Consider the following 24,704-nt stretch of genomic DNA (forward strand, 5'->3'; position numbering starts at 1 on the left):
GAGTCAGATACTGCCATCAGAGGACTGGAGAAGCACAGGCTGGGAGAACTGTCTCAGAGCAAGTTAAACAATTTATTACAATGCCCATAATTCTCCACCCTTTGCATTGCAGGCACCTTTCTGGTCACTGTGCTGGTGAGGAACGTCTTCTCAGACTTGAGTTTGAAAATTGGAAGCATCACTGTCACAGGTAAGAATTTTCTGCAAGGGGATATAAAACTTGTGACCAGGAGTTTAGGGCATTGTACTTCCTCGGGAATCTAGTGAGGGGGCCCTCAAAACAGAGCTTTGAATGCTTATTTTGTTTCACAGATATTAAGAATTCTCTGGTTACTCTAAATAGGCAATAATGTAAGCAACAGAACATCCAACCATTGATACAGAATTCTAAAACATTCGAATTTTTATTAGTTACACTGCTTTAGGCTTCAAATAATAGAAAGCCCAACATAAGTGGCTTTAAGTTCAAGTCTTATTATCTTACATAACTAAGAAGTTAGTTCCCAGGTTGGTTCAGTGGCTCAGTGTCACCAGCGAGGACCCAGGCTCAGTCTGTCATTCTGCTCTGCCATCCTCAGAGCTTTCGCTTGGTCCTTAGGCTTGTGTCTCATGCAATCAAGATGGCTGCCGCAGTTCCAGACATCACCTGTCAACCCAGCATTATCCAGCAGCAGCAGAAACCCATGTCCCCCTGTGCATCTCTTTATATTAGGGAAAAAAATCTTTCCCACTAGTCCCCAGCAATCTTCCCTTTAGATGCCATTGGCCAAAGTTGGGTCAGGTGCCCAGCTGTAAGGGATGCTGGGAATCCAGCATTTTTAGGCTCTGTGGGAGAAGATGGATTCTGACAGCCAAGAGGAAGAGCAGGGTATTGGCTGTTGGTAGGCAGCCAATAGTAGATGTCACTGTCTTAAAATTCACCTTGACTGTGTTTGCCTGGACTTTTAAGTAGCAAGAGAAAGAAAAGCAGTTCAAAATGGCTCAAGCCAAAGGAAATTTTATCAACTCAGAAAATAAAAGTCCAGGGTTTAGGCACAGCAGGATCCAGCCACTCAATGTCTTCGGAAATCTGCCTCTCTCCATCTCTTTGTTCTATGTTGGCTTCAGTCCGACCCCCTCTTCCCAAGTAGTAGCAAGATGGCTGCAGGCTTCAGTCCTTAACCCCAGAGGAGAAAGAGCATCTCCGTGTTGATATTTTCAGAACAAGTCCTGAGGCTGCCTCTCACTTGTCTAAGCTTGGTTCATGGTCCCTCCTAGACCTGTTGCTGAGACCAGAGGGCAGTGGTACTCAGGGCAGACCAGGATCACACGTCCACCCCGGAACATGACGTAGGATCAGATTCACCCAAAGGACTGAGGGTGGGGAGGGATGGTTCCCCAGGGAAAATATCATCTGTCAGTGCCATTATCAAAAGAAGAGGGCGTGGATGCCTGGACGGGGGAAGAAAATATGAGATGTCCGTTCTACTTACTGTCCACAGTCCTCCTAGGAGTTTCCACATATGGAATTTGAGGTCCAGGGAGGTTAACTGACTTTGCAAAAGTCACTCAGCTAATTCATGGCAGGATCAGGGTAGCAACAATTTCTCTGGATTTCTTCATTCAGGGTTATTGGACCATCTTCCTTCTTACGGTTAAGAAAGATCTCTGTGTCTGGCATTTTAGCTTTGTTTTGTATGATTTTACAGACCTTCAAACTTATCATTGTGAGAATAAGAATTCACTGAGAGGGAATTCTTTAAAGATCAGTAATACCCTGATCTTAAAACATCCAAGTCACCAGGGCCTAGCGAATCACATGGAATGACCAACCCTAAGTGCTTAACTTAATCACTACACTTTAATTAGATATTAATCAAACTCACATTTCAATATCTTCAGAGCAGATCAGCTGAGAGTACCTTTTCCATTTTTTTTAACTTGACACACTAATATTCTTTACAGATGAATAGATGACAAAGCACTAATATATACAGCACAGCATTCAGTCCTCCTGGAGCTTTGAGAAATAAGGGCTGCCTTCAGCCTTCTTTACGGATGAGGCACCTAAGACTCAGAAAGAGTAACTAACCTGCCGAGGTTTGCACAGCCATTAAGACGCCAATGAATGGATCCAGAAACACACCATGGCGTGCTGAGTCCAGCTCCTACCAGCCTGCCAGAGCTGGTTGTGCCCATCTCTTCCACTATGCATTCAGTGAGGTCACCTTGGTATCCTGAAATCTGCCTGTATGGGAGCATTTGCACCACAGAAAATAGCATATGAGATGAGGGCTCCCCACCCTCACCCTTCAACTGGCAGGTAAACATTAATGGCAAACAGCTGCAAGTCTGACCTTAACCTTGTTCTACCTGCCATTGGCAGCTGTCCGCCTCTTTCTTACCTGCCAAAGAGGTGTCTATAGCCCAGCGGTGAACATGACAGTTTTGCTTTTGACCCATTTCCTACAACCTGAATATTCTCTGCGTGTCCCTAAACCATTTCCAAAGACAGGCAGATACTCCCAGGGCATCCTCAGCGTACTCTCTGACTCTGCCCTTTGGTGACCTTATAAACACCACCAACGTCTGACACCCATCCCCACTGTGTTCATAGCTCCCTTCAGTCTCCAAGAACCACCTGGAACAAAGGCTCAGGAAAAGAATGTGAGTATTTTTTTTAAAACACTTAACCTCACAAGAAAAAGATGTCTAAGTACTCTGTTTTAGTTTTGAGTTTGGGCTTTTTGGTGCTAACAGCAGAGCACTAGCAATCACTGAGGCTTCTTCTGTTTAAAAAGAAACCCAGAGGGATTGAAATCAAATGAAGCACGTCCTCTAACCACAACAGCAGCATGTTATAAATCAATAATAAGTTATCTAGGATACGTAGATATCTCTCAGACATCTTGGAAATTAAACAGCACACTTCTTAAAAAAAAAGATCAATGGGTCAAAGGAAAAAATCACAAGGATATTTTAAAATATTTTAAGTGATAATGACAACACAACCTATCCAAATTTATGGGATACAGCTAAGGCAGTGCTCGGATGGAAATTCATGGCTTTTAATGCTTATATGAGAAAAAAGGCCCAGGTCTTTTGGTATTTATAGCAAGACTAAGTCTTTGACTCCTTGCTGTTGACATTGCTCATGCATGCATTTATTCAATAACAAGATTTATTGTGCCTCTACAATGTTCAAGGATTGGTATTAGGGGCTGGGGAAACAATGGTGAATAAACAGATGTGGTCCCTGCCTTCAGGAAGCTTAGTGGGTGAGACTAACTCACAAGTTAGCATATAATTAAGAACTGTGATGCATCTAACTAGAACCAATACAGTGCAGTGACAGCAACTAGCAGAGGGTGGACTAGCAAATGTGATCAGACATGGGCTCTTGAGAGGTAACATTTAAGTGGGGACCTGAAGCTAGGACAGTCAGCCATCCTGGAACCAGAACAAGAGCTGTCTAGGTATGTAGATGAGAAGGCCCTGAGGCCTGCTGTTGGAGGCGGGGAGGATGTAGGAGATTATAGAGACGGACAGAGGCCAAATCACATGGGGTCTCAGGTGCCAAGGCAAGGGGGTTGAGCTTTATTCTCAAACCAGAGAGACCCCTGGGGACTGAGTTCTGCCACAGCCTCCTGTTGTTCCCAGGACAAGCCCTCTGGGCCTGAGCTGTTTAACAGGTCTAACCAGAACTGATCCTGGAACACACCACATGCCTGCCAACCCCTTTCCTTGAATCCACGTGCTCTCCATCGTTGCCCCAGCTCGCCCTCACTCCTCCTCCTTCCCCGGCTCCATAGCCCTGGGGTCCTGTCCTCTGGGAAGCTTGCCCTGACACCAGCTGTCTGCTGTGTAGAGGTAATAGCTCCGCGCTGTCCTCTGCTCCAGACACAAGAGGAAGCGCGTCACTCGTTTTTCTCATCTGATCCACAGCAGCCCCAGGAGTCAGACACTGTCAAACCCTTAGGGGGAACAGGCGTCCTCAACCTACTTCCTCCCTCATCTATTATCACGATCCCCTGAGCCCTCTCTACTGCAGCAGTTAGCACTCTGCATTTTAATTGTTGGGTTCCCTGTCTGTCAGACTAGGTATAAGGGCGGGGGCTGGCTCTCTATTCCTCTATCTCCAGGCCTCAAGCACTGGGCCTGGCCCAGAGCAGGCTCTGTTAATGCAGCTGAACGCGTGATGAACCCTTGGCACCCAGCCTGCACTCGGCCTAGTCACTTACCCAGTGATCCATCCCCTGCAGGCTAGGGGGATCAGACAGGTCTGTCTCCACTCTATGCCTCACACTGTGGCCACTCCTGGCACAGACTGCTCTGGGGCACAAGGTGGGGTGCCAGCTGTGGAGGGCGTCTCACCAGCCAGCTGCTTTTTCTGCAGAGAGATAGAGGGGATGTGGAGCTGTGAGTGGAACCCGGTCAGTACTTGGATCCTTTCACGACAGTGACTCTGGGCTGGCCAGATAGTAACAAGGACTTTCGCTTCCAGTGGGCATGTGGTAGGTGACCTTAGAACTCTGAACCGTCCTATCTCACCACGGAGTGATGGACAGCGGTCAGCTTTTGCTGCTCTTTTTCTTAACCTTCACACCAGGATTACTCACGCTTGACGTTTTGTGTGCCTTGTATGTGCCAGAGATTGTGAATTCCATAGAAATGGGAGGTGGGTGGAAGCAGTGGCAAACCACGATGGGGGTGGTCCTGAAGGCAGGCAACCAGGAGAGGCACTATCTGTAGAGAATTTAGGAACAACAGTTAAACCCTAAAACCCAGCCTGCTTTTTTATTGTCACCACAAACAACATTAGTGGTAAAATACTCCTCCCCTCTTGGACTGAACCCCTCTTTTAACCTCCACGCTCTTGGTATGCCACTGAAAAGATAGTTTAGAAGGAGGAAGTGATGAGGCCTTTTCTGACAAACCAAGATGGTAGCACCAGTACTTATTTTTAAGAAATGGTTGTTCTCCTTTTTATACGGATATATCCTAGCTATGCACACTCTTCTAGAAATAAAATGAATGCCATTCATACTGTACATATTGCTTTTGTTACCCTTTTTTTTCGTTGAACAATGTATCCCACATATTTTCATGTCTTGGTATCTTCTTCTCCATCTTGATTTTCATAATAACTGCATAATAGACTGTCAAGTTGCTGCATGATCATTTATTTACCAGTGCCCTCTTTTTGGACACTGAGGTTGTTTCAAATGATTTGCCCTTATAAACAACGCTGTAATGAACATCCTTACAGTTCAATCTTTACTTGCGGCTGTGGTTACTTTCATAAACAAGTTCCCAGAAATGGAATAACTGGGTCAAAAGTCATGTAACATTTGAAGTCTTTTGATATTAATCGATAAGTGCTCAGGACATCCTTCAGCATGTTAGTTCTTGTTATCTGAATTAATAGAGGATACAAATATAGGCTTTAGGTGATTGAGCTGATGACCTGACCCCAGGCATATCCTGTGAATGACTACACATCAGGGGTAGTTGGGGTAGTGGATACACATTAATCAACAGAGTTGAAGGGCAAAGGACACAGAGACTTACTGAGTTGGTACAAAGCACGAGATGACATGCAGCGTCCCAGATAGAGATACAGCCTCCCAGGTCCCCAATGTACCGCACAGAGACAAACAGCTGTGGACAATCACTTACACCAGGGACAAGAAGGCGCCTTCTCCCAGGCGGGGCTGTATATCCTCTGGGAGCCTCTCCTGCTCTGTGCTGGCCTGCTCACCAGTGCAAGTCACTGATGCAAAACAAGCCAACACATCCTGCAGGTTTGCTCAGAGTCTGGGTGAAGCGGGGGTCATTTCCCCAGAAACATTCTTCTGTGGCACCATTCCTTCAACCTGAAACTAAAAAAAAAGAATCTCTATTTGGAACCAATTTTCTTATCCATGACCCATTTCTTCTAAAAACCCCCAACCAGAAGGTAGCCACATGTGTCAAGTTCAAGGCGCCTGGGTGGATCACAGTGTTGGCCTACCTCTCTCTCTCTCAGGGCACTGCTGGGCTCAGTGGAGCGATTGTGTTGAGAGGCAGCTGCGCCGCACAGACCAGAGGGAGTTGGTAGTGCCACCGTCCCGCCTGCCGACGCCTGACTCTGCTGTTACCCTGCACCTGGCAGTCTGGAGAGGCCGGGAGCTGGAGAACCTGGAGAAGCAGTGCCTCTGTGTGTCTGACCCCCTGGAACTCAGGCCGCGAGTCAGGTGGGAGCACCAGAGCAAACTCCTGCAGGGCTGCCATTTGGCCAACGTGTACTGAGTGCCAGCTCTGGCTACACTGACTAAGGGGTAGGACATACAGTGGTGGGTAAAACCAGACCCAGTCTCAGTTCTCACTGGGGTTACTTGGTGATCAGCAGTGGTTCACACAAATGAATGGAAGGAGAGAGCACGCCTCTATGACAACTTCCCCGACACGGGGTCAGGGAAGGCTGCCCTCAGCAGAGATGTGAAGACAGAAGAGGAATTAACTTGGCCAGGAAAAGGGAGGGCGGGAGACAGGACAGACAGTAAAGGGAGGGAGCATACAATAATCTGGAAGTGAAAGAGGCTGGTGTGGCTGGAGCATGGCGGAAGAGCAGGCAGGGCCTGGCTCCGGCAGGGCCTTGAGGGTTATGTCAGACACATGATTTCGGCCTTTATCCTAAGAGTTCTGGAAAGCCACCCAAGACTTTTAAGCAGGCTGGGAACATGATCACGTTTTGCTTCCAAACGCTCTGGTAGCAGGGTGGAGAAGCGGCTGCGGCGGGGTCGGGAGGTGGCGAGAGAGGACTCAGGGAGGTTGCTTAGGCACTTGCAGGAATCAAGGTGAGAGTTCAAGGTAGCGCGGCCATCAGCTGGGTCCCTGAAGGAAGCAGATGGCTCACTGAAATTGGGAATGGAGGGGAGTTGGATAAAGGGTCTATTTACAGACAAGGGCAGGGATAAGGGGATCAACCAGGGATGACAATGCAGGACTACAACAGGAGGAAGCCATTGTCCCTCTTAGGCCTGCAGGGGTAAGAGAAGGGGATGGCATCTCTGGAACCCCCTTGGGAGCTGCAGCTGCGGGAGAGGTGCCCCCGGCACGAGCTGTGGCCTCGGCCAGAGGAACACGGCCTCTGCCAACTGCAGTCCATTTGGTAAGGAGCAGGGAAAGTGGTGAATAACTATCCCAACCTCTCTCCTCTCAAGGCTCCCCATTGGCGGGGCCCATTGGCAGGTGTGGAGACTCAGTGATGCAGTCTATGGAGATCAGTCCCTGGCGCACAGAGCCACAGAGTTGATGGCAAGTGGGCTGCAGGGGCCAATGGAGAATGTCTGGCTCACTTGCACTAGGGTAGACGTGAAGACAGAAGTGGGGAGATTCGAGAGCTATTTTAAAGCTCCTACTAAAAGGACTGGGGATGGGTTGGACACAGCAGGAGTCAGTGATCTCTCACTGGCTCATGTGAGGGAATATGACATTACACAGAAGGCCCAGGACTCGGGTCCAGACGTGTGGGCCCATGTTCCATCCCCCACTCAGGAGCTGTGTCCCTGGGACTCATCACACAACTTTCTGAGCTCAGTTTGCTCGTCTGTGATATGGGGATCCTCATAGGGTTGTGGTCAGCACTGGCTAAGCTAATAACAGTGGGATGTGGCACGTGTGCTGTAAAATCACAGGATTCACTGATCATTATCAGCACTAGAAAGAATCATGGAAATTGACTGCTCTTATCCCCTCACTTTACAGGCGAGGAAACTGAGGCTCAGAGAGGTTAAGTGACTTGTGCAAAGCAGTCATTCACAAGTGGCAGGGGCGGGATTGGAGCCTAGGGTCCTCTCTCAGCCTCACGCACTTTCCGTGTCATTCTCTTGTGCAGTGAATGAAATGGGAATTCAGGCAGGAACGAATCGCTTCATCTTCGTGACCTGGTTTTGGTTGGGGCAGAAGTTGTTTTTATTCCATCTTTCACTTGACAAAGCCATTTCCTACCTTCTCAAAGGACTTGAGAAGAACTGGACAAAAGACCAGGCGGGTGGCCACAACGTCTGAGGGAGCATCCCTGCTCCGTTCTCTGTCTCCCTTTCAGCTGTGAGGAGAACTGCAGGCCAGTGAATGCCAGCAGGGGCGTTATGCTCAAGGTCACCGTGGGGACAAGTCTGCAGCAGCCGTGTTCAGCTGGTATTTAGATGACACCCTGCTGGAGAAGGCGAGGACACTGGCAGCCTCTCAAAAACAGAAACGTCTTCCCACTTTGATTGACTAGACCTGAGTCACATGCCCAGGACTGAGCTGGGGTTTGGTCAACTCCACTCAGAGCCCGAGGAGTAGGAGTCGGGGGCTGGGGAGCATTGGTCAGAAGACAGAACGGATGCAGCAAAGCAGAAACAATAGGGAAACATCGCAGCAGATGCTGTGGGTGCCCAGCCCATCCTTACCAGGCTGATGCAGGCATCCCCCAGCTGCGATGGGGCGGCTACTGGCCAATAACTGTGGGGTCTAACAGCCTAGCCCCCCGGGCTCTGAGTGAGACAATTTCTGGGGTGCAGCTTATGCTCCAGAGCTCCCCATGGGATCAGGCTGAATGAAGCTGGATGCCTCCCGAAACCACTTCTTTGCCTTGTTTCATTCTCCACCCCATTCGGCTTCCCTCCCTGCCCTCCTGGTTTTGCCTGAGAGCCTCCCTCACAAATGCCCTGCACACAAATCCTTGTCTCAGACTCTGCTTCCAGGGAACCTGGACAAGGACAAACACTCTAACGCGGCTGGAGATGAGCTATTTGGGCTGACCTCAGGAAAGCAGGTGATACTGCTGTCAATCCATTGGAGACAAATCCGAAAGGCCTCCCAGGGTCAGAAGCCGCTGCCCTGCTGAGTCCTGTAGGCTGGCTGCAGCCTCAGGGGCCCTGGGCTGTGCTCTCTTTCAGGCCGAGCCCCTCCCGGCGGCCTGCAGACTCCAAGGATTCTGGCCACGTTCTTTAATCCTCCTTCAGAGCGACACCGCCACCCTGCTGCTGAACAGCTCCTTCCTGAGGACCCGCAGCCAGGCCACCGGAACCAGAGTCAGAGGTCGGAAGGCCTCCTTCAGTCTCATGTCACAGATCCTGTCTCCTGCAGACAGTGAGCAAGACAAACCCAGGAGCGCTGAAACAGGGGACATCAGTGCAGGGCGGGGGCCATACACAGGCTCTGGTGTGAATCCCACCACCGCCGCCTTCTAACTGGAAGACTTCAGGCATCGGATTCAAGGTCTCTGTGCCTCAATTTCCACTCATGCAAACGGCAGAACAGAAACACCCGCCTCTGAACTGTATGATGCAGGGTGGATGACACACCATCAGTGGTAAAAGCAGTGGGGTGTGCAGCCTGCACGTCCTGCCAGGCGATTCAGTGCTTCTCACTTAAAACAAGCCCAGAGCAGCAGGAGAAGTAGACTCTCAAAAAGATAAATGATGGGGTGATTATTCTTTTTCAGGTGCATTCCTTTGATTCAGTATTTCTCAAAGTGGCCCATAGACCACCTGCCCAGGATAACCTGGGGTACTAGTTTAAAATGCACACTCCTGGGTTCACCCCAAACCTTCTGAATTAAGTGTAGGCCAGGGAATTCATTTTAATTGATTAAAATCCTCTATGCCCAGCTCTTCCAGGTGTGCACTCCTTTTGAAAAACCAGGTGATTATAACAGGTGGTGTGGGGTATTGGCGCAGCTTAGCTGGGGGCTCATCATGGTGCTATGGGAGCCCATGGTTTGGGGGGAGTTCTGCGTGTTTCCAGATCCTGGCTGTGGCCCGTCCTAACTCGGTCTCTTGAGCAAGTCTTGTTTCCCGATATACTCCCTCCTCACTAAAGCCCTGGGAGGAAGCTATTATTATTAGCCCCATTTTACAGATGAGAAACTGATTCTTAAAAAGGTGAAAGCCAAGGTCACATGGATAATAAATGGCAGGACTGGGATTCTATCTCTGCCCAGTTTCTCAGAGACCCTGGAATGCCCTGCATCAAGGGGGTGAGGGGGTGGGCGTGGGAGTTGTTAGATATGCAGATTTCTGGGCCCCACCCCAGAATCTACAGAGAGGTCTGAGGCCCTGGAGAGGGGCCTGGGAACCTGCATGTTGAACAAGCTCCCAGGAGATCGTGAACCATGGCGGAGTTTGTGTGCCTCACACAGCCCCCTAAGCACCCTCCGTCTCCTCTCCCCAGCAGTGACCCGGCACGCCTACAGGGAGGGCACCTACGTGATCAGCTCCCACTGCCCACCTGTACCACTGCCCCAGAGGAGGGCACTGTTCTGACGAGCTTTGCCATCTTCTGCAACGCTTCCGCCGCCCTGGGGCTCCTGGAGTACTGCTTCTGCCTGGAGTCAGGTAGCGGCTTGGGACTAGCTCTCCCCTCAGCTCCTGAATAGGTGCCTGTCTCTCTCCGGGAGCTGCAAAGAATATGTTCCATGTGTGAGAGAGGTTTGCAGGATGACCCTGAAGCCCCGCCCCCAGGCACACAGACCCTGCCACACATCTCAGCGAGGTGAGAAGCAGTAACTCCCTATCTTCTCCACAACTGTGGAGGCCAAAACGACCTCTATCGTGGCATGAGGGATGTGGAACAGGCTAAATGGAGGAGGATATGCAGAAGTGTGACCACGTGGGGTCGCTACCAGGATACCACTCCTCAGTGCACACTCGGAGTAGCCCCGACCCCTGGAGCCACTCAGGACAGGGGTGGCCTGGTTCACAGAACCATCCACGATGCTACTGACCCCACTTTGCAGGAGGTAGCTGGGAATGGGCGATGTCACAGAGCATGCTGAGCTGAGACGAGACCTGTTTGCACAGGTTTACAGGAGAGGACGGAGCATGCTGATGCCACCCCACTTCAGTGCCCCAGCCAGTGTCCTGTCACCACAACCCACACCCAAGACAGCAGCAGGGCATCAGCAGGAGAGACGGGGTGAGCGCCCACATTGCCTCTGCTCTTCCGATTTGGGGGTGGTTGGTCCTTGGCGGGCCCGTTTGAGTCCTTGTCTCCTCCCAATGGCCTTTGGCATTCTGTGACCCTCACAAGAGCTCTGAAAATGTGCCAGTCAGATTGGGACCTTCCTGCAAACCTAGGCTCCAGGAGTGTTGCAGGGGTGCTCCCCAGGGTCCGGCATTAAACACCACAAGGACATAAACTGAACCCATTGACTAGGCAAAGATGGAGGGGCCCCATTCTCAGACCCAAGGGATTGTGGTTTTCATGGGGTGCCCGTCAGATGGACATGGAATGCAGGGCTGTTCAGAGGGCCGCGACTGGGTCTGAGCCTGGAAGGGACCAATTCAAGGAAGGTAAGCAGATTTCATTTCAAACCTGTGTCCCCCTAAATGGAGACGCCAGGCTAGCTGCTCCAGTAAGGGGCAGGGAAGTGTGACCATATAAAAATGAGTTGTCAATTACAATTCAAGAACGTCGTGATTGTCCGCACACTACAATGAAGTGATTCCAATGATAGGCGGGTCCCCTTTAAGGATACGAAGGATATTCATTCATTCATTCACTCTTACAGCAGACGTATTGAACGTCAGGCTCCGTTCTAGGTCCTAGATATACAGCAGTGAACAAAAGAGAGGAAGTCTCTGACCTCACTGTATTTATAATTAGTGGTAGAGATAGCTGGTAAACAAAGACACAGGACAGGGGCGCTGCTTTAGATAGAGCGGCCTGGGAAGGCCTTTGTACAGGAAGTGACATTTGAGGGAGTTTGGATATGTCTTGAACCAATTGTTAAGATCTTCTTTTCCTCCTCCTCCTCTTTCTCCTTCTTTTTGTAATTTGGTTTACCACCTTGAATTTTTCTAAAAAGCTTGTAAATGGGGGATTCTTTTTCTGAAAAGTTTCATGGATTTTAGTAAAATTATTCCAAAGTCACAGCAGCATGTGATTACTTAGAGATGACAGTGGATCAGCATAAACGGCCATCTTTTCCTGGGAAGTATGGAGTCCACGAGTGCCTGCCGTGACTTCACGAGCTGCGGCTTTTGTGTCCTTGTCATCAGGCTCTACCTTGGTGGGTTTACAGTGTCCCTGGGGACTGGAGATGCCCCCCTAATTGTCCAATGTCCATTTGCCAGGTTCCTGTCTACACTGTGGCCCTGAACCTGCCCTCCCATCAGTTTATCTGCCACTTGGAGCAGAAAACAATGACTTCATGCTGACAGTGGTCATTTCTGTCTGCAATCACGTGGGTGACAGACAGCACACCCAGGCAGCAGTTAAGGTGGCTGGCAGCCACTGTTTCTCTACTAAGACAACTTCTTGACTTGTCTAAACCTCAACAAAAGGGTGGCCGGGTTGAAGGGAGCCGAGGGTATGACCAGATGAGTGGTTGATTCATTCATTCCTTCAACGTGTATTTACAGAGCACCTGCTATGTGTCCGGTCCTGGGGATATAGCCGTGGACAAAAGAGATGTGGTCTCTACCTTTGTAGATCTTATGACTAGTGGCCAGTATAGGGGAAGGGCCTGGGGGACTTGGGGTGGGGGACCTGAGGGAGATGGGGGCAGAAGGATCCAGAGGTGAGTTAGGCCAAGTGCCTTCAGAGTCCAGAAGAAGGAGGACCCAGATCAGCCAACAGGTCTATAAGGCAGAGGCTGGATAAAATCTCAAGTGAATTTCAAGGGTCAGAAGCGTGCTGGAGTGGAAGGGCCTGAGAGCACGATGAGGAGGGCAGTGAGGGGAGAAGTAATGACCTGCCTGAGACTTGCTTTTGGTGGCCGTTGGCTGCTGGCACAAGTGGGTCCCCTGCCCTCCAGCCTCGGAAGAGCCCCCATGCCAGGCACCAAGCTGTCCAGCCCTGCTCTGCTTCACCACGTGCAGGCCAGGAACTTCAGGCTCCAGGTTCTGGAACAAGAACCGATGGGCTGAGACCCTCCTGCTCTGAGCATGTCTCTGGTCTCCCGTTAGGCCGCACGTGGAGGCACCCGTGTGGAGGATGCGGCATTTCAGGCCGCAGTGTGGGACAATGTCACCGCCACTCTGCAGGGCGGGCATGGCCCTGAGCAGCTCTTCCAGCTGGCCAGGTCTGTGTCATCCGTGCTGGACCAGCAGTGCCAAGGGCCGGGCTCCGGGCAGCCGCTGAGAGAGGACGCCAGCAAAAGGTGCTCCCGATGGACTCCTTTGTCCCTTTGCTGGGGCCCTGGGGTCTGTATGCAACCATTCGGGGTGGGCAGTGGGGTCCACGGATCTGTGGAGAAGTCTTTGGTGCCTCCCGAGCTGTTGATGTCACCTCCCTCTCTTGGTCCTTTCAGTGAGTGACACAGGGTAAAGGAAGCCTGCTTTCTCTGCTCAGCCTCGCGGAGCCACAGGCTTCTAGGGCAGGAGGGAATGTAGAGGGTACCACTCCAGTCTCTTCCTACTAAAGAGGATGAAACCGAGGCCCAGAGGAGAAAAGTGACCCCATCTTGGTCATACGGTTAATGGTTTGATGTTGTCCCAGCTCTGTCATTTACCATCTCTATTGACACAGGCCTGAATCTCACTAAGCCTCAGTTTCCCCACCTGGAAAACAGGGACAATAATAGTATTTTCCTCATAAGGTTGTGGTGAATGTTAAGAATTACATTCACTGTAGCTGTGGGTCAAATCATATGAAATTGCCAACATTCAACCAGTTTCAATCCACAAAAATGGCCATTCCATGTGCTACAACCTAGCATTAGAAACAACTCTGGCAAAAGGTATGATTACTTCCACTCCGAGTGTGTGCTCCCAGCCATGCTACCTGCATGCACCACACACAGCATCACACCTGCTGGGCATGGAGGACAGAAGACAGGCTCCTCTGGTTCCTGAAGGGTTTGCCTGAAAGTCCTCAGCACGGTGCCGAGGATGTGAGCAGCTTTCCCGGGTCCACATTTCCAGGAGGTGGTGAAGACAGGAGCAAACCCAGGTTCGCTCTTCCCCTGCCCACCTCCAGCCCTCTCACCGCAGCCCCTTCCTTCACCTAGTTCCCTCACTCCCACCCCCCGCACACCCCACCTGGCTCTCATTCACCCCGAGCATAACTTACAGCAAACTTCCCTTTGGATGCCCTGGGGTCCTAAGCACACAGACTGCACAGCCTGACGCAAGGTCTTCTCATGAAACACCAGAGTCCTGTCGGGAGACAGACGTCAAGCTCTAACTGGGCAATGGAGAAGATTTTAAGAAGGGCTCTGTTAAGAAAACCGGGGGCAAGGTTTCAGAAACAAACGACAGAGAACACAGGACCCCAGGGGCTCACCCTGAAGTGACCAGCATCCTCAAGGGGCAGCTACGCGTGGAGGGGGCTCCCCGGTAGGAGCGGTGGCTTTGAAGGATGAGGCAGGCAACCCCGGCAGGGAGGGCGCCGGGAGCAAAGCTTCCAGCTCTCTCTCCTCCTGCCCTCTCGTCTCCCGCTGAGTGAATCCACGAGCCAGAGGCTCAGCAGCCAGTGACATCTCCATGAAAGCAGCCTCCAGGATGGCGACCAAGGATGGGGAAGAGCTGCAGAGGCAAACATGAGATTATCCATTACCTGACTTTCCTTCCAGAACGTTCTGACAGGCGTCCTCTCATAGACAGGGCTATTCTTTCCTCCATCCAAGCCACGCCCTGAATGGAAGCCTGGCTGCACCCTGAGCTGTTGGCAGACATGCTCAAACTCTGCAGCTGCTGTGAACGACTGTTAGACGGTTAGAAGAGTGAGTTGTGAGTAGCAAGCAGGACGGGAGGGTAAGAGGGATTACTCACCTCTATCTGTATTCTTCCAGATTGTTGCATGAGCCATGTCTGGCCATGTACATTTAAATTAAAACGACTTTTAATGAAATAAAGTTAAAAATTCAGTTCTCTGGTTGCACTAGCCACATTTCAAGGGCTTAATATGTAGTCCCATTTGGCAAGTGGCTATGTTACTGACAAAACAGGGACAGAACATCTCTACAAACGCAGAAAGTTCGATGGGGTGGTGTTAAAATTATATTCTTAGGTTTTTCTCTGCCTCAGCCAAAGCCAGCCCCTCTCATTAGGGCTTTGCGCCTTAGAAAGCATGCTCCCCGGAAGCCGCAGGAGGTCTGGCTTAAGGCTGCAGTTGGGGGATGGCTGGAGGGATCCTTGTCCCCATTGCCCCAAAGGCACACAGGGACCCAAGTCTGCAACAAGACCTCCCATCCATACTGGGCCAACAAAGTAATCCAATTTCTGAATTTCATGCCATTTTAGTCACAGTGAGACCCTGAGACACCATTTGTTTTTAAATAATGCCAGATTTTACAGATTTTCTTTTTTTTTTGGCCGTGCCATGTGGCACCTGGGATCTTAGTTCCCTGACCAGGGATCGAACTCAGGCCCTTGGCAGTGAGAGTGCAGAGTCCTAACCACTGGACTGCCAGGGAATTCCCCAGATACTACATACTTGATTTCAAGATTTGCAGAAAGCTTGAGACATCCTGTATTAGTTTCCTCCTGCTGCTATAACAAATAACCATTAACTTTATGACTTAAAACAACACATATTTATTATCTTACATTTCTGGAGGTCAGAAGTTTGAAATGAGTCTCACTGGGCTAAAACCAAAGCGGTGGCAGGGCTGTGAACTGTCTGGAAGCTCTAGAGGAGAATCCACCCATCGGCTTTTCCAGCTTCTAGAAGCTGCTCACATTTCCTGCTCCATTTTCAACACCAGCATCTTCAAATCCCAACTCCTCTCCCTCTGTCCCTCTCTCCCCATCTCCATCTCCCTCTCCCTCTCCACCACCTCTGCCTCCATCATCACATCTTCTCTGACTCTGACCCTCCTACCTCCATCTAGTAAAGACCCCTGTGATTACATTGGTCCCAACTGGTTAATACAGGATACTCTCCCCATTTCAGAATCCTTAACTTAATCAAATCTCCAAAGCAATTCTTCCAAAGTGCCTTTGGCCATGTGAGTAACATATCCATAGATTTCAGGGATTAGGATGTAGCTATCTTTGGGAGGCTATTATTCTGCCCACCACACATCCTAGGAGACAAGAAGAAGTCTACCGGCTTTGGAAAACCCCACATGAGCCTGGTCACTTTCTCAGACCCCAAATCTTTCTGAAACAGCTTCATCAAGCCACTGGAATTACATTTCCTCTCCCCACCTTCCTATGTCTATGCCAAGGTCAGAGAGCACATCCTCTGTCTGCAGGGTCACTGCCTGCAGTCAGCACCACCTTGGGGGACATGCAGAAGGTGCAGGAGCTGGCCAAGGCACTGAAAGAGGTGACCCGCCGCAGTGAGGAGCTCACGCCCTTGGCCCAGGTGAGTAGTTCCCACCCGCTGAGCCAGGCAATAGGACATGCACCTCTGCAGTGGGTGGCTGACAACAAACCCCAACCCAGGTCGCAGGTCCCTCAGTCACAGGGCCTCCAAGACTTCTGCCTTCTTGTTCCCAAGGGTCCCACATGGGCGATGCCAAGGGAGGGAAGGTGCCCCTCTCACAGCCCTGGGTCTCCCTCTGCTTGTGATGGCCTGTGTACTCACACACCTCATTCCCCCACCAGCCGGTGCGCACCTGAATCTAACTAATCATTGGGTGGTCAAGGGTGTGTCCAGATGCTGCTGCTGACCTGACCATGTCCCCCACTTGAGTGCACTGTGATGTCCAGCTGCCAGCTCTTGCCTTTCTTTGCCTGGGGGCCTTCTCTGACCTCCCCTCCAGAGTCCATTCTGCCTGCCCACATGGCAGGTTGGACATGTCAGGGGGTCAATGCAGTTCTCAGTGACTAATGGGCTGGGGTACAGATACCCCGGCTCCCCTGCTCCTCTTGGTGGAGACCTCCCAAGTAGGACTGAGCCCCAGGTAAGTGGCTTGATCACACCCCCTGGACTGGCTTCCTACCCTTCCCTGTCTCACTTCCCCATTCTGCTTCCAGCGTTTCCTGGGATTATCTCCAAATAAATGACTGGTTGTTCAAATTCTTGCCTTAGGGCCTGCTTCTTGGAGAACTCAAATTGAATCACCACGTTCCCAAATGTCAATAAAGAAGCCGTAAGCGGTAAAGGGCACAGCTGTCTTGGCTCTGCCCCACCCACTCTGTCAGGAGGTTGTCCCCCTCCCATTCCTGGTCCTGGAGCCTGCTATGCTGACCTTTATTTCTGGGACCCTGATCACCCTAATATCATACTTCCCACTTTACACATCCATTTGCTCATGCATCCCTTCTAGGCACATACATCTATACACGTACATATACATCTGTCTCTCCACCCTTCCACTCATTTATCCACGCATTAATTTTTTCATTCATTCAACAAGTGCTTCCCCGATGCCTAGTATGTGCCAGGTACCATGCAACTCATTGAAAATTCATCAGCAAATCACATAGACATGGCCTCTGCCTTCATGGCACTTTTAGACAACTGGGCCCGCCAGTTACTAAACCGTTTCACAAATACACATATAATTACAAAATCGGAGTAAGTGCTATGTCCATCTATCCAGCCAGCCAGCCAGCTGGCTATCTCAATTCAGTGAATGTTTACTGAATGCCTACTATGTGCTGGACATTGTGCAAGGCACTCTGGGAAAGATCCAGAGATGCATGAGGCTAGTGTCCTGAAGGAACTTAGCACGTGATAGGGGAGAGACACCTGGCCTCAAGTCAGCGACACAGGCAGCTTGTGTGACGGGCCCAGCCCAGATTTTCCCTGGCTTGAGCCCCCACCTTGCTCCCCTCCACTGCAGCGCTGGTCCCTGGAATGGCCCAGAGGCTGATCTAACCCAGGCAGGGGCGCATGCTGTTCTTCCTCCTCCTTGGGGTGAGCCCAGCAGGAGGCCAGCCGGGCTCTGCAGCATGCCAGTGAGGCCCTGTTGGCAGTGAGTGCCGAGGCCCATCCTGAGGACCAGAGGCACCAGGAGGCCACCGGAGACCTGGTTCCAGGCTGTGTGCAGCGTGCTGGAAGCTTCCCTGAGGGACAGACCAGAAGAGCCTGCAGGGGCCAATGGCAGCCAGGTAGGTGTCCCAGCCCAGACACAGACGTCACGCTTACCGCGTGCCCAGCTCATACCAGCACTTCTAGGTGGATCTTTCTCCACATCCTGCAGATGAGGAAACTGAGGCACTGAGGTTAAAGTCCTTTCTAGGAGCTGAAAGAAAGGCTCCAGAGACTAGAGCTTCTGGGAGGCAGTGTGGTACAGCAGGCCAAGCATAGCCTTCAAAAGGGACAGCCTGAGTTTGAACCCTGACCTTGTCACTCACAAGCCTTGTGACTTGGGCCAGTGACACAACTTCCTGCAGCCTCATCTCCTCATCTGTAGTAGGTGGACAAGCTCTGCCTCATCCTGGAGAGGCCACCCGTTGGAGAGATCGTAGGTTCACCTTTGCAAGTTTGAATCCAACTCCTGGTTCACTTAGCCAAGGATACAGAACATCTTTAGAAGAGAGGCAGCCCCCAGAGTAAGAAGAGCTGCAGCACAGCGTCACGCGGCTGCAGCACCCAGGACGTCATCATGACGGAGCCACAGAACCCAGTACCTGCTGCTCCACAGCCCTTTACCATGCGGGGCCATCACTGCATTCAAGAAGAACTCACACACACATTCTCGCACGTGGTCACACAAACACACTCAAACACATATCCACACACTCACACACACCCACAAACACTAACACTCATATACACCTTCAATCACACACACACATTCACACACACTTCTAGGCACTCATTTATGCTCACATACATCGGGAAGCACACACTCCGGCACACACTCCCACACATGCACATTTACACTCCTATCTTCACACAGGGCCACACAGTCACACAAACACACAGACTCTCATATATGGTTGCAGTCACACACAAAACCACATACATACACTCATTCATGCTCAGATACTTATACTCCCACACCCTCAAACCACATTCACTCAGACACACATTCACACACTTACACTCACACACACTCACTCAAATACTGACATTCACACCCAATCCCCCTCAACACACATGTAACACTCACATTCATGCACGTACGGTCGCATACCCATCAGACATAACGCATGCACACACGCGCAGCCTGTGCACTGATAGGAACTCTGCACAGACGTCCAGCCCTCCTGCTCCCCACGCCTGCCTTGGCTTCAGCAACGCCACATCTTCACCCAAGGGCTTGGGTTGCATGGGGACTGGAGTCTGAGCCCAGGTGACCCCGTGCAGTGGCTCTGCCTGTGACTTTCTATTTCCCCACGAATAAGACCTGGGCTGTGGGCAGATGTCAGGGTCCAATGGAGCAGCACGGACAGGCGCACAGTGAGCCCTGCTGTGATCCAGGCGCTTCCCCCTATCAGTGCGTGGCCGCCACAAGTCATCACTCTCTCTGTGCCTCTGTCTCCCCGTCTGCCAAGCAGGGGAGGTAAAGCACCTGCTGGCAGAGCCTGGAATCTTCTAAGTGCTCACTCTTGGCTCCCTACAGCGCCTGGTGCCCAGGAAGGGGCCTTCCATTATGGTCTCCGCCTTGCTCCTCTGCCGGTCCCTGCCAAAGGGCACACTAGCCTGGTGGCAGTAACCAGAGGTGGTATACAGACACTGGTCCACAGCAGTGTCCACTGCTTCCTTTTCCAGACAGCCATAGTGCCCCAGCTGCTGGGAGCTGTGGGGCACATGCAGGCCGCCGTCCTGCCGGGGGCGACTGCCCAGGGGCCTTCCAGCCACGCTGGCCGCCCCCTCCATCTCCGTGTACACAAACAGGTAACCGGCTACACTGTGGTATCCCCTGACCTGGCTCATGCCACACCCACATCCCAAGACCCTGTGACAGGCAGAGCCCAGGAGACCTGCCTGGCAGTGGGGGAAGTGATGGGAGCTAGAGTGGAAAGGGCTTTTCACCAAGAGAAGGTCCCCGTGTTGGGTGTTTGTGCAGCACAGGAAGGGACGTGGTGAGCACCACGCCAGTGTCAGAGCCACACATGTGTCCCGAGAGACGGGTCATGTTGGGCTGTGCAGGTGAGGGGGCAGAATGAAGGGGACTAGCCCACTTTTAACCTCACCCAGAGTGTGTCTGGCAAGCCTGCTGCTCCGTGGACCTGTGGGGATTCCGGACGCACTTGCCTTGGGAGTTTCTCCGTGGAGCTCCTGCCTACCTCTCATTGAGCCCTCCTCCAGTACCTGGGGATGCCCTCCCCCTTCCATCCCTCCCCCTGACAGTCGTGGGCTGGACGACGCTGCAGGCACCGCTGAGACCCCTGGCTCCGAGCACCCTGCCTTGGCTCCTCCTGCCAGGGGTGCTCTCCTGGATCCCAGGGGCAGTTTCCCAGAGCAGCATCCGGATCGGCACTAGGGTCTGAAACCAGATCCCCAGCCTACTCAGATGGGATGAGGTCAAAGGCCAGTAAAGATGGCTTTATGGGAGCCCATGACATCAGAGGTCAAGTAGGTAGGGGAGATAAGTCTGGAGAAATGTCTACAGCCAAGCTCATTTATTCATTCAACAAAATACGTATTGACCACCATCATGAGGCAGGCGCTGCTCTAGGCACTGGGGTGCCACAGTAGGCAAAGCTGGCCACAGCCCTGTCCTCAGGGAGCCGCCAGCCCAGAGTGGAGACATTGGCTGCCTTCTATGCTGCTCCTACTGATGTAAATATGCAGAACTATCTACAGGGATCACAAAAGAGCCGCCCACTCTGATGCTAAAAGCCGGGATTCCTGTAGAGCAAGAGGTGGGCAGATCTTCCTCTGACTCTGACCTTCTCCCCTCTCTCCCGGCACCTCTGTTCTCACCTTGTGGAAAGAATACAGCCCCGGAGTTAGCGAGGCTCCCCTGTGCATGTTGCTGCTGCCAGCTCTGCGACCTTCACCCTGCCCGCTGCCCCCTCCCTTGGCTCCATGGAGGACGGTAGGGTGCCTGTGGACATAAGGGTAACAACGGAAGGAATCTCCTTGGGAACAGCCCTTTAGAGTTTGCAAAGCACCTGCACATATATTTGCTCATTTATGTTGATAACAACCCTGTCAATTATGGAATTGTTATGCCCATTTTACAGGTGAGGTTCAGTGACTTGCCTGAGGCCACAAGCAAAGTGGCAGAGCTGGGGTTTAGACCCAGGCCTCTGACTCCCCAGTCCATCCTCTTTCTACTGTGCTGTGGAATTTCTCCAGCAGCCCTGGTTTAGTTAGTCATTGGAAATTAAGCTCTTCAGACTTTGTTCCATAGCTGGGAAACAGTAAACTCAGGGCTCTTTCCATTCCCAAATTAGGGCACATCTGACTCTCTGCTCCTTGAGCCTCAGAGAAAGCAGACAAACTTCTTTCTCTTAGAGACTTGCTGGCTTTGCAGGAAGAAAGGCTCAGACTGTTTATAGCCCAGTAACTGCTCAGCTGTAACAAGTCTGATTGGGTCTCTAGGCCCAGCTTTCTGAAGCCACAATCCTGAAGGGAAGACACATACCAGGACAGACAGCAGCAGCTAAAGGCGGGGGGCCCTCCCAGTCACCCCACAGGGCAAGAGCCACTTGTCCATCCCATCTTAGGAAATCTCATCCTTCACACAGGGAACTAGTCACCTTCCGGCCTTCGGGGCCCTTGGCTGACACTCTTTGTTCCTGGTTTCAGATGAAGAGTTTCCCAAAGAACCCATTCCCAGCGCGAAGTCACTTCGATGTCAGCGGAACTGTTGGTGGCCTCCCTCTGACCAGCCCTAGTGGACAGCTCATCCCTGTGAAGAATTTGTCGGAGGATATCGAGGTAGACTTGGGGTGCTCTCAGAAGTCAGGAGGTGCTTCTGTCTTCTTTTTCAACTTGGTTGGGACCAAAAGTTGGTCGGTTATGGGGAAAAAAAAAAAAAAAAGATTAAAGAAGAGAATCATTAAAAATGACCTTTATCCTCCCTTAAGCATTGTATTTTAACATAAAACTATTAAAATGTACATCATCATCAATCTTAAGGTGTACAACTGAAAGTTTCTTTAAATCTGTTGATTGGAATTTTAATCATCTTCACTACATAAATCATCCCCTGAACATAGTTAGATGTTCTTTAAAGTGAATAAAAAATGTAGGCACACTGGTACGAGTTCAGATTCTTTTGAGATTTTAATGGCTTTTTTTCTAATCTTCTACAGTTTTCTCATCAGTGACTAATTCAATAACAATTTTTCCCCACTCATCTTTATTGAGTCTTCTCAAAGCCTTCAACTTAAGTTTTTATGCAAATAGTTCTTTTATTAAGAATAAATCACAAGTACGATGGACGTTAGCAGGTGTGGGATCAGACACAGCTGTCTATTGTTGAGCATACAGCCTGACAGGCAGGAGGGGCTGCCAGGATTACTAGAGAGATGTTGTAGGTTGGGTTCCCTGGAAGCCGGCACTGAGAAGGTGTTTGTGGTGCAAGATGCTTGCTAGAGATCAATGCTTGTGGCAAGTGAAGAAAGAAAACAGGATTGGACAGAAGTCAGACTACAATCCGGACTCCACAGAGGCTCAGTCAACCCAGAGGGGGCTCTGCAGCAAGTAGCAGCCACCAGGGCTCTAGCAATCGTGTTTGCTATCTTCTGTATGTTATGATGTTTTGATACCTTAGAAATCTTGCTGGTGGGGAGAGACTGCCCCTCCCGGGGCCAGCCAGTTCTCAGAGAGAGCAAGGGCTCTGCCAGGGCACACCTTTCATGTGAACACCAACCAGTCCTGAGTCTATACCCCAACCACCCCCTTTATCTCACTCACACACCAGGCCAATATTCAAGCTCTGCCCCAAATCATCCCAGGGCCAGGTACCAACTAGAGACCAGCCCTATAGCCAAAGTCTGCTGGAATTATTCAGACTGGCCAATCCTAAGCTGTTTTCTATGCCCTGTCTTGCCTTTCCTGTGGAAACCTCAATAAAGCTGTGGACTAGGCTTTCCCCCTTGCCTGCTCCTGCATCCTGACTGAGTGCTTCCCTTGTGGCCCTGCGTGGCATGGCAGGTCCTCCACTCCTAGGGAATATAAGTAATAAATTCTTCAGGGCAGACCCTGAAGGAGCTGAGAGCTGGAGCCTGTCTGCTGACCATACTCCCTGTGACTGGGTAGGAGGTCCTTCCTAGAAGGGAGAGCTGGGTGGCATATTCCTGTGTCTACCGTAGAGGGCCACCAGGAGCAAATAAAAAGTGCATGGTGGGCATTAATCAGTCTGTTTTTAAAAGGGGATGGAGGGCATCAGTTAATCTGGGAGCTGATTAAATGGAGAGTGGTTGTGAGAAGTTCTAATGTAACAGTAAAAGCAGAGGAGTAGCAGCAACTAATTGGTGAGCGCTACTGTGTATCTGGCACCTGACTCAGTATTTTGTACATGATGACATTCTGAATAGTCTCCGTGAGTCTATGTATTCTACTGATGACAAAAAACTGAGGCTCAGGAATTCCCTGGCGGTCCAGTGGTTAGGACTCCGTGTTTTCACTGCTGAGGGCTTGGGTTCGATCCCTGGTCGGGGAACTAAGATCCGTAAGTCGTGCAGTGAGGCCAAAAAAAAAAAAAGAAAAAAAAAAGAAAACGAAAGAAAGAAAAAGAAAAGGAACTGGTGCTCAAAGTGGTCTGTTAATTGGTCAGAGGTCCCAGAGTTAATACAGGGCAGAGTCAAGATCAAACAGAGGTCTCTGTGCCTCTGCGGCCTGTGCTCCTAACTTAATCTTACTTGTTCCACTCTTTGATCGACACCACCACTAGTTCATATGCCACCCTTGTGCACTTTCTGTGCAGATGTAGCCCCAAGCTGGGGTGAACAGCTCGATGAGTACTGGCTGAATAAACGTCCCCAAGCTATCCACATCCTCATCCCTGAGCCGTGAATATGTCACCTGACGTAGCAAAAGGGGACTTTGCAGATGTGATTCAAGTTAAAGATCCTGAAATATAGAGATGATCCTGGGTTATCTGGGTGAGCCCAGTGTCATCAAGAGGTCCTTTTAAGAGGCAGGCGGAGGGGGAGTTGACTCCAGAAAAGTAAAAGGTGATTTGATGACAGAAGCAAGAGGTTGGGTGATGCAAGGAGGGGCCATGAGCCAAAGGACTGCAGGCACCTCCAGAAGCTGGAATAGGCAAAGAAGGGGATTCTCCCCTGGAGCCTCCAGAAGGAACTAGCCCTGCCAACTGCAGCCCTGTGAGACTGGTTTTGGGCTTCTGGCATCCAGAACTGTAAAAGAATAAATTTGTGTTGTTTCAAGCCACCAGGTTTGTGGTCATTTGTCACGGCAGCCCCCGGAAACTAGTGGAAAGAGCAGAGCTTAGGGTGGATTTCGGGTCCCCAGGGGCTCACCCTGCCCAGCAGCCCTGACGCTCACTGGCATTCCTGTCCTGGCACACCCTTGATTTGACTGTTTCTGATGACAGATCCTGCTGCCTCAGCTTTCAGAAGGACACAGCGAGCCAAGTGTGTTGAACCTGACCAGACCTGAAGCTCTGTGGGTAAACCTGACTTCAGGGGGTGTGGGTTTGGGGATCCAGCTGCACTGGAGACCTGACATCCCACTCATGCTCAGCCTGGGCTATGGCTACCACCCCAGCGTGACCAGCGACGACGCCCAAGCTCACCTCCTGCCAACAACGGCTGTTCCAGGTAGTCCCACCACTGGGCCAGTTTCTTGAGCTGCTTCCTGGGGGATGTGACCAGCTTAAAACTTGAGAATCAGGGCCATAGGGAAAAAGAAAAACAGAAAAACACTTGCTACATTCAGTGCTTATTTCTGTTGGTGGTATTATTACTATTATTAGGTGATATTAG

The 24,704-nt window shown here is 51.0% G+C and overlaps 1 protein-coding gene across 1 annotated transcript in view; it reads left to right on the forward strand.

Annotated features, from left to right (window-relative positions):
• LOC113627371 (polycystin-1-like protein 2) overlaps window positions 1–24,704 on the forward strand; it is an 82,000-nt gene that overhangs the window by 25,166 nt on the left and 32,130 nt on the right. The window contains 19 exon segments of the mRNA XM_027119910.1: window positions 113–190; window positions 2,597–2,646; window positions 4,376–4,493; window positions 6,008–6,215; window positions 8,069–8,124; window positions 8,127–8,188; window positions 8,907–9,048; window positions 10,183–10,227; window positions 10,230–10,346; window positions 12,087–12,232; window positions 12,921–13,114; window positions 16,134–16,266; window positions 17,777–17,881; window positions 17,883–17,964; window positions 19,574–19,626; window positions 19,628–19,695; window positions 20,739–20,865; window positions 21,559–21,690; window positions 24,314–24,539. Coding sequence (XP_026975711.1) covers window positions 113–190; window positions 2,597–2,646; window positions 4,376–4,493; window positions 6,008–6,215; window positions 8,069–8,124; window positions 8,127–8,188; window positions 8,907–9,048; window positions 10,183–10,227; window positions 10,230–10,346; window positions 12,087–12,232; window positions 12,921–13,114; window positions 16,134–16,266; window positions 17,777–17,881; window positions 17,883–17,964; window positions 19,574–19,626; window positions 19,628–19,695; window positions 20,739–20,865; window positions 21,559–21,690; window positions 24,314–24,539 — 2,142 coding nt within the window.

Source organism: Aethalodelphis obliquidens, unplaced genomic scaffold, assembly GCF_003676395.1.
Source record: "Aethalodelphis obliquidens isolate GAN/ISIS:26980383/991018 unplaced genomic scaffold, ASM367639v1 scaffold20, whole genome shotgun sequence".
NCBI lineage: Eukaryota > Metazoa > Chordata > Mammalia > Artiodactyla > Delphinidae > Aethalodelphis > Aethalodelphis obliquidens.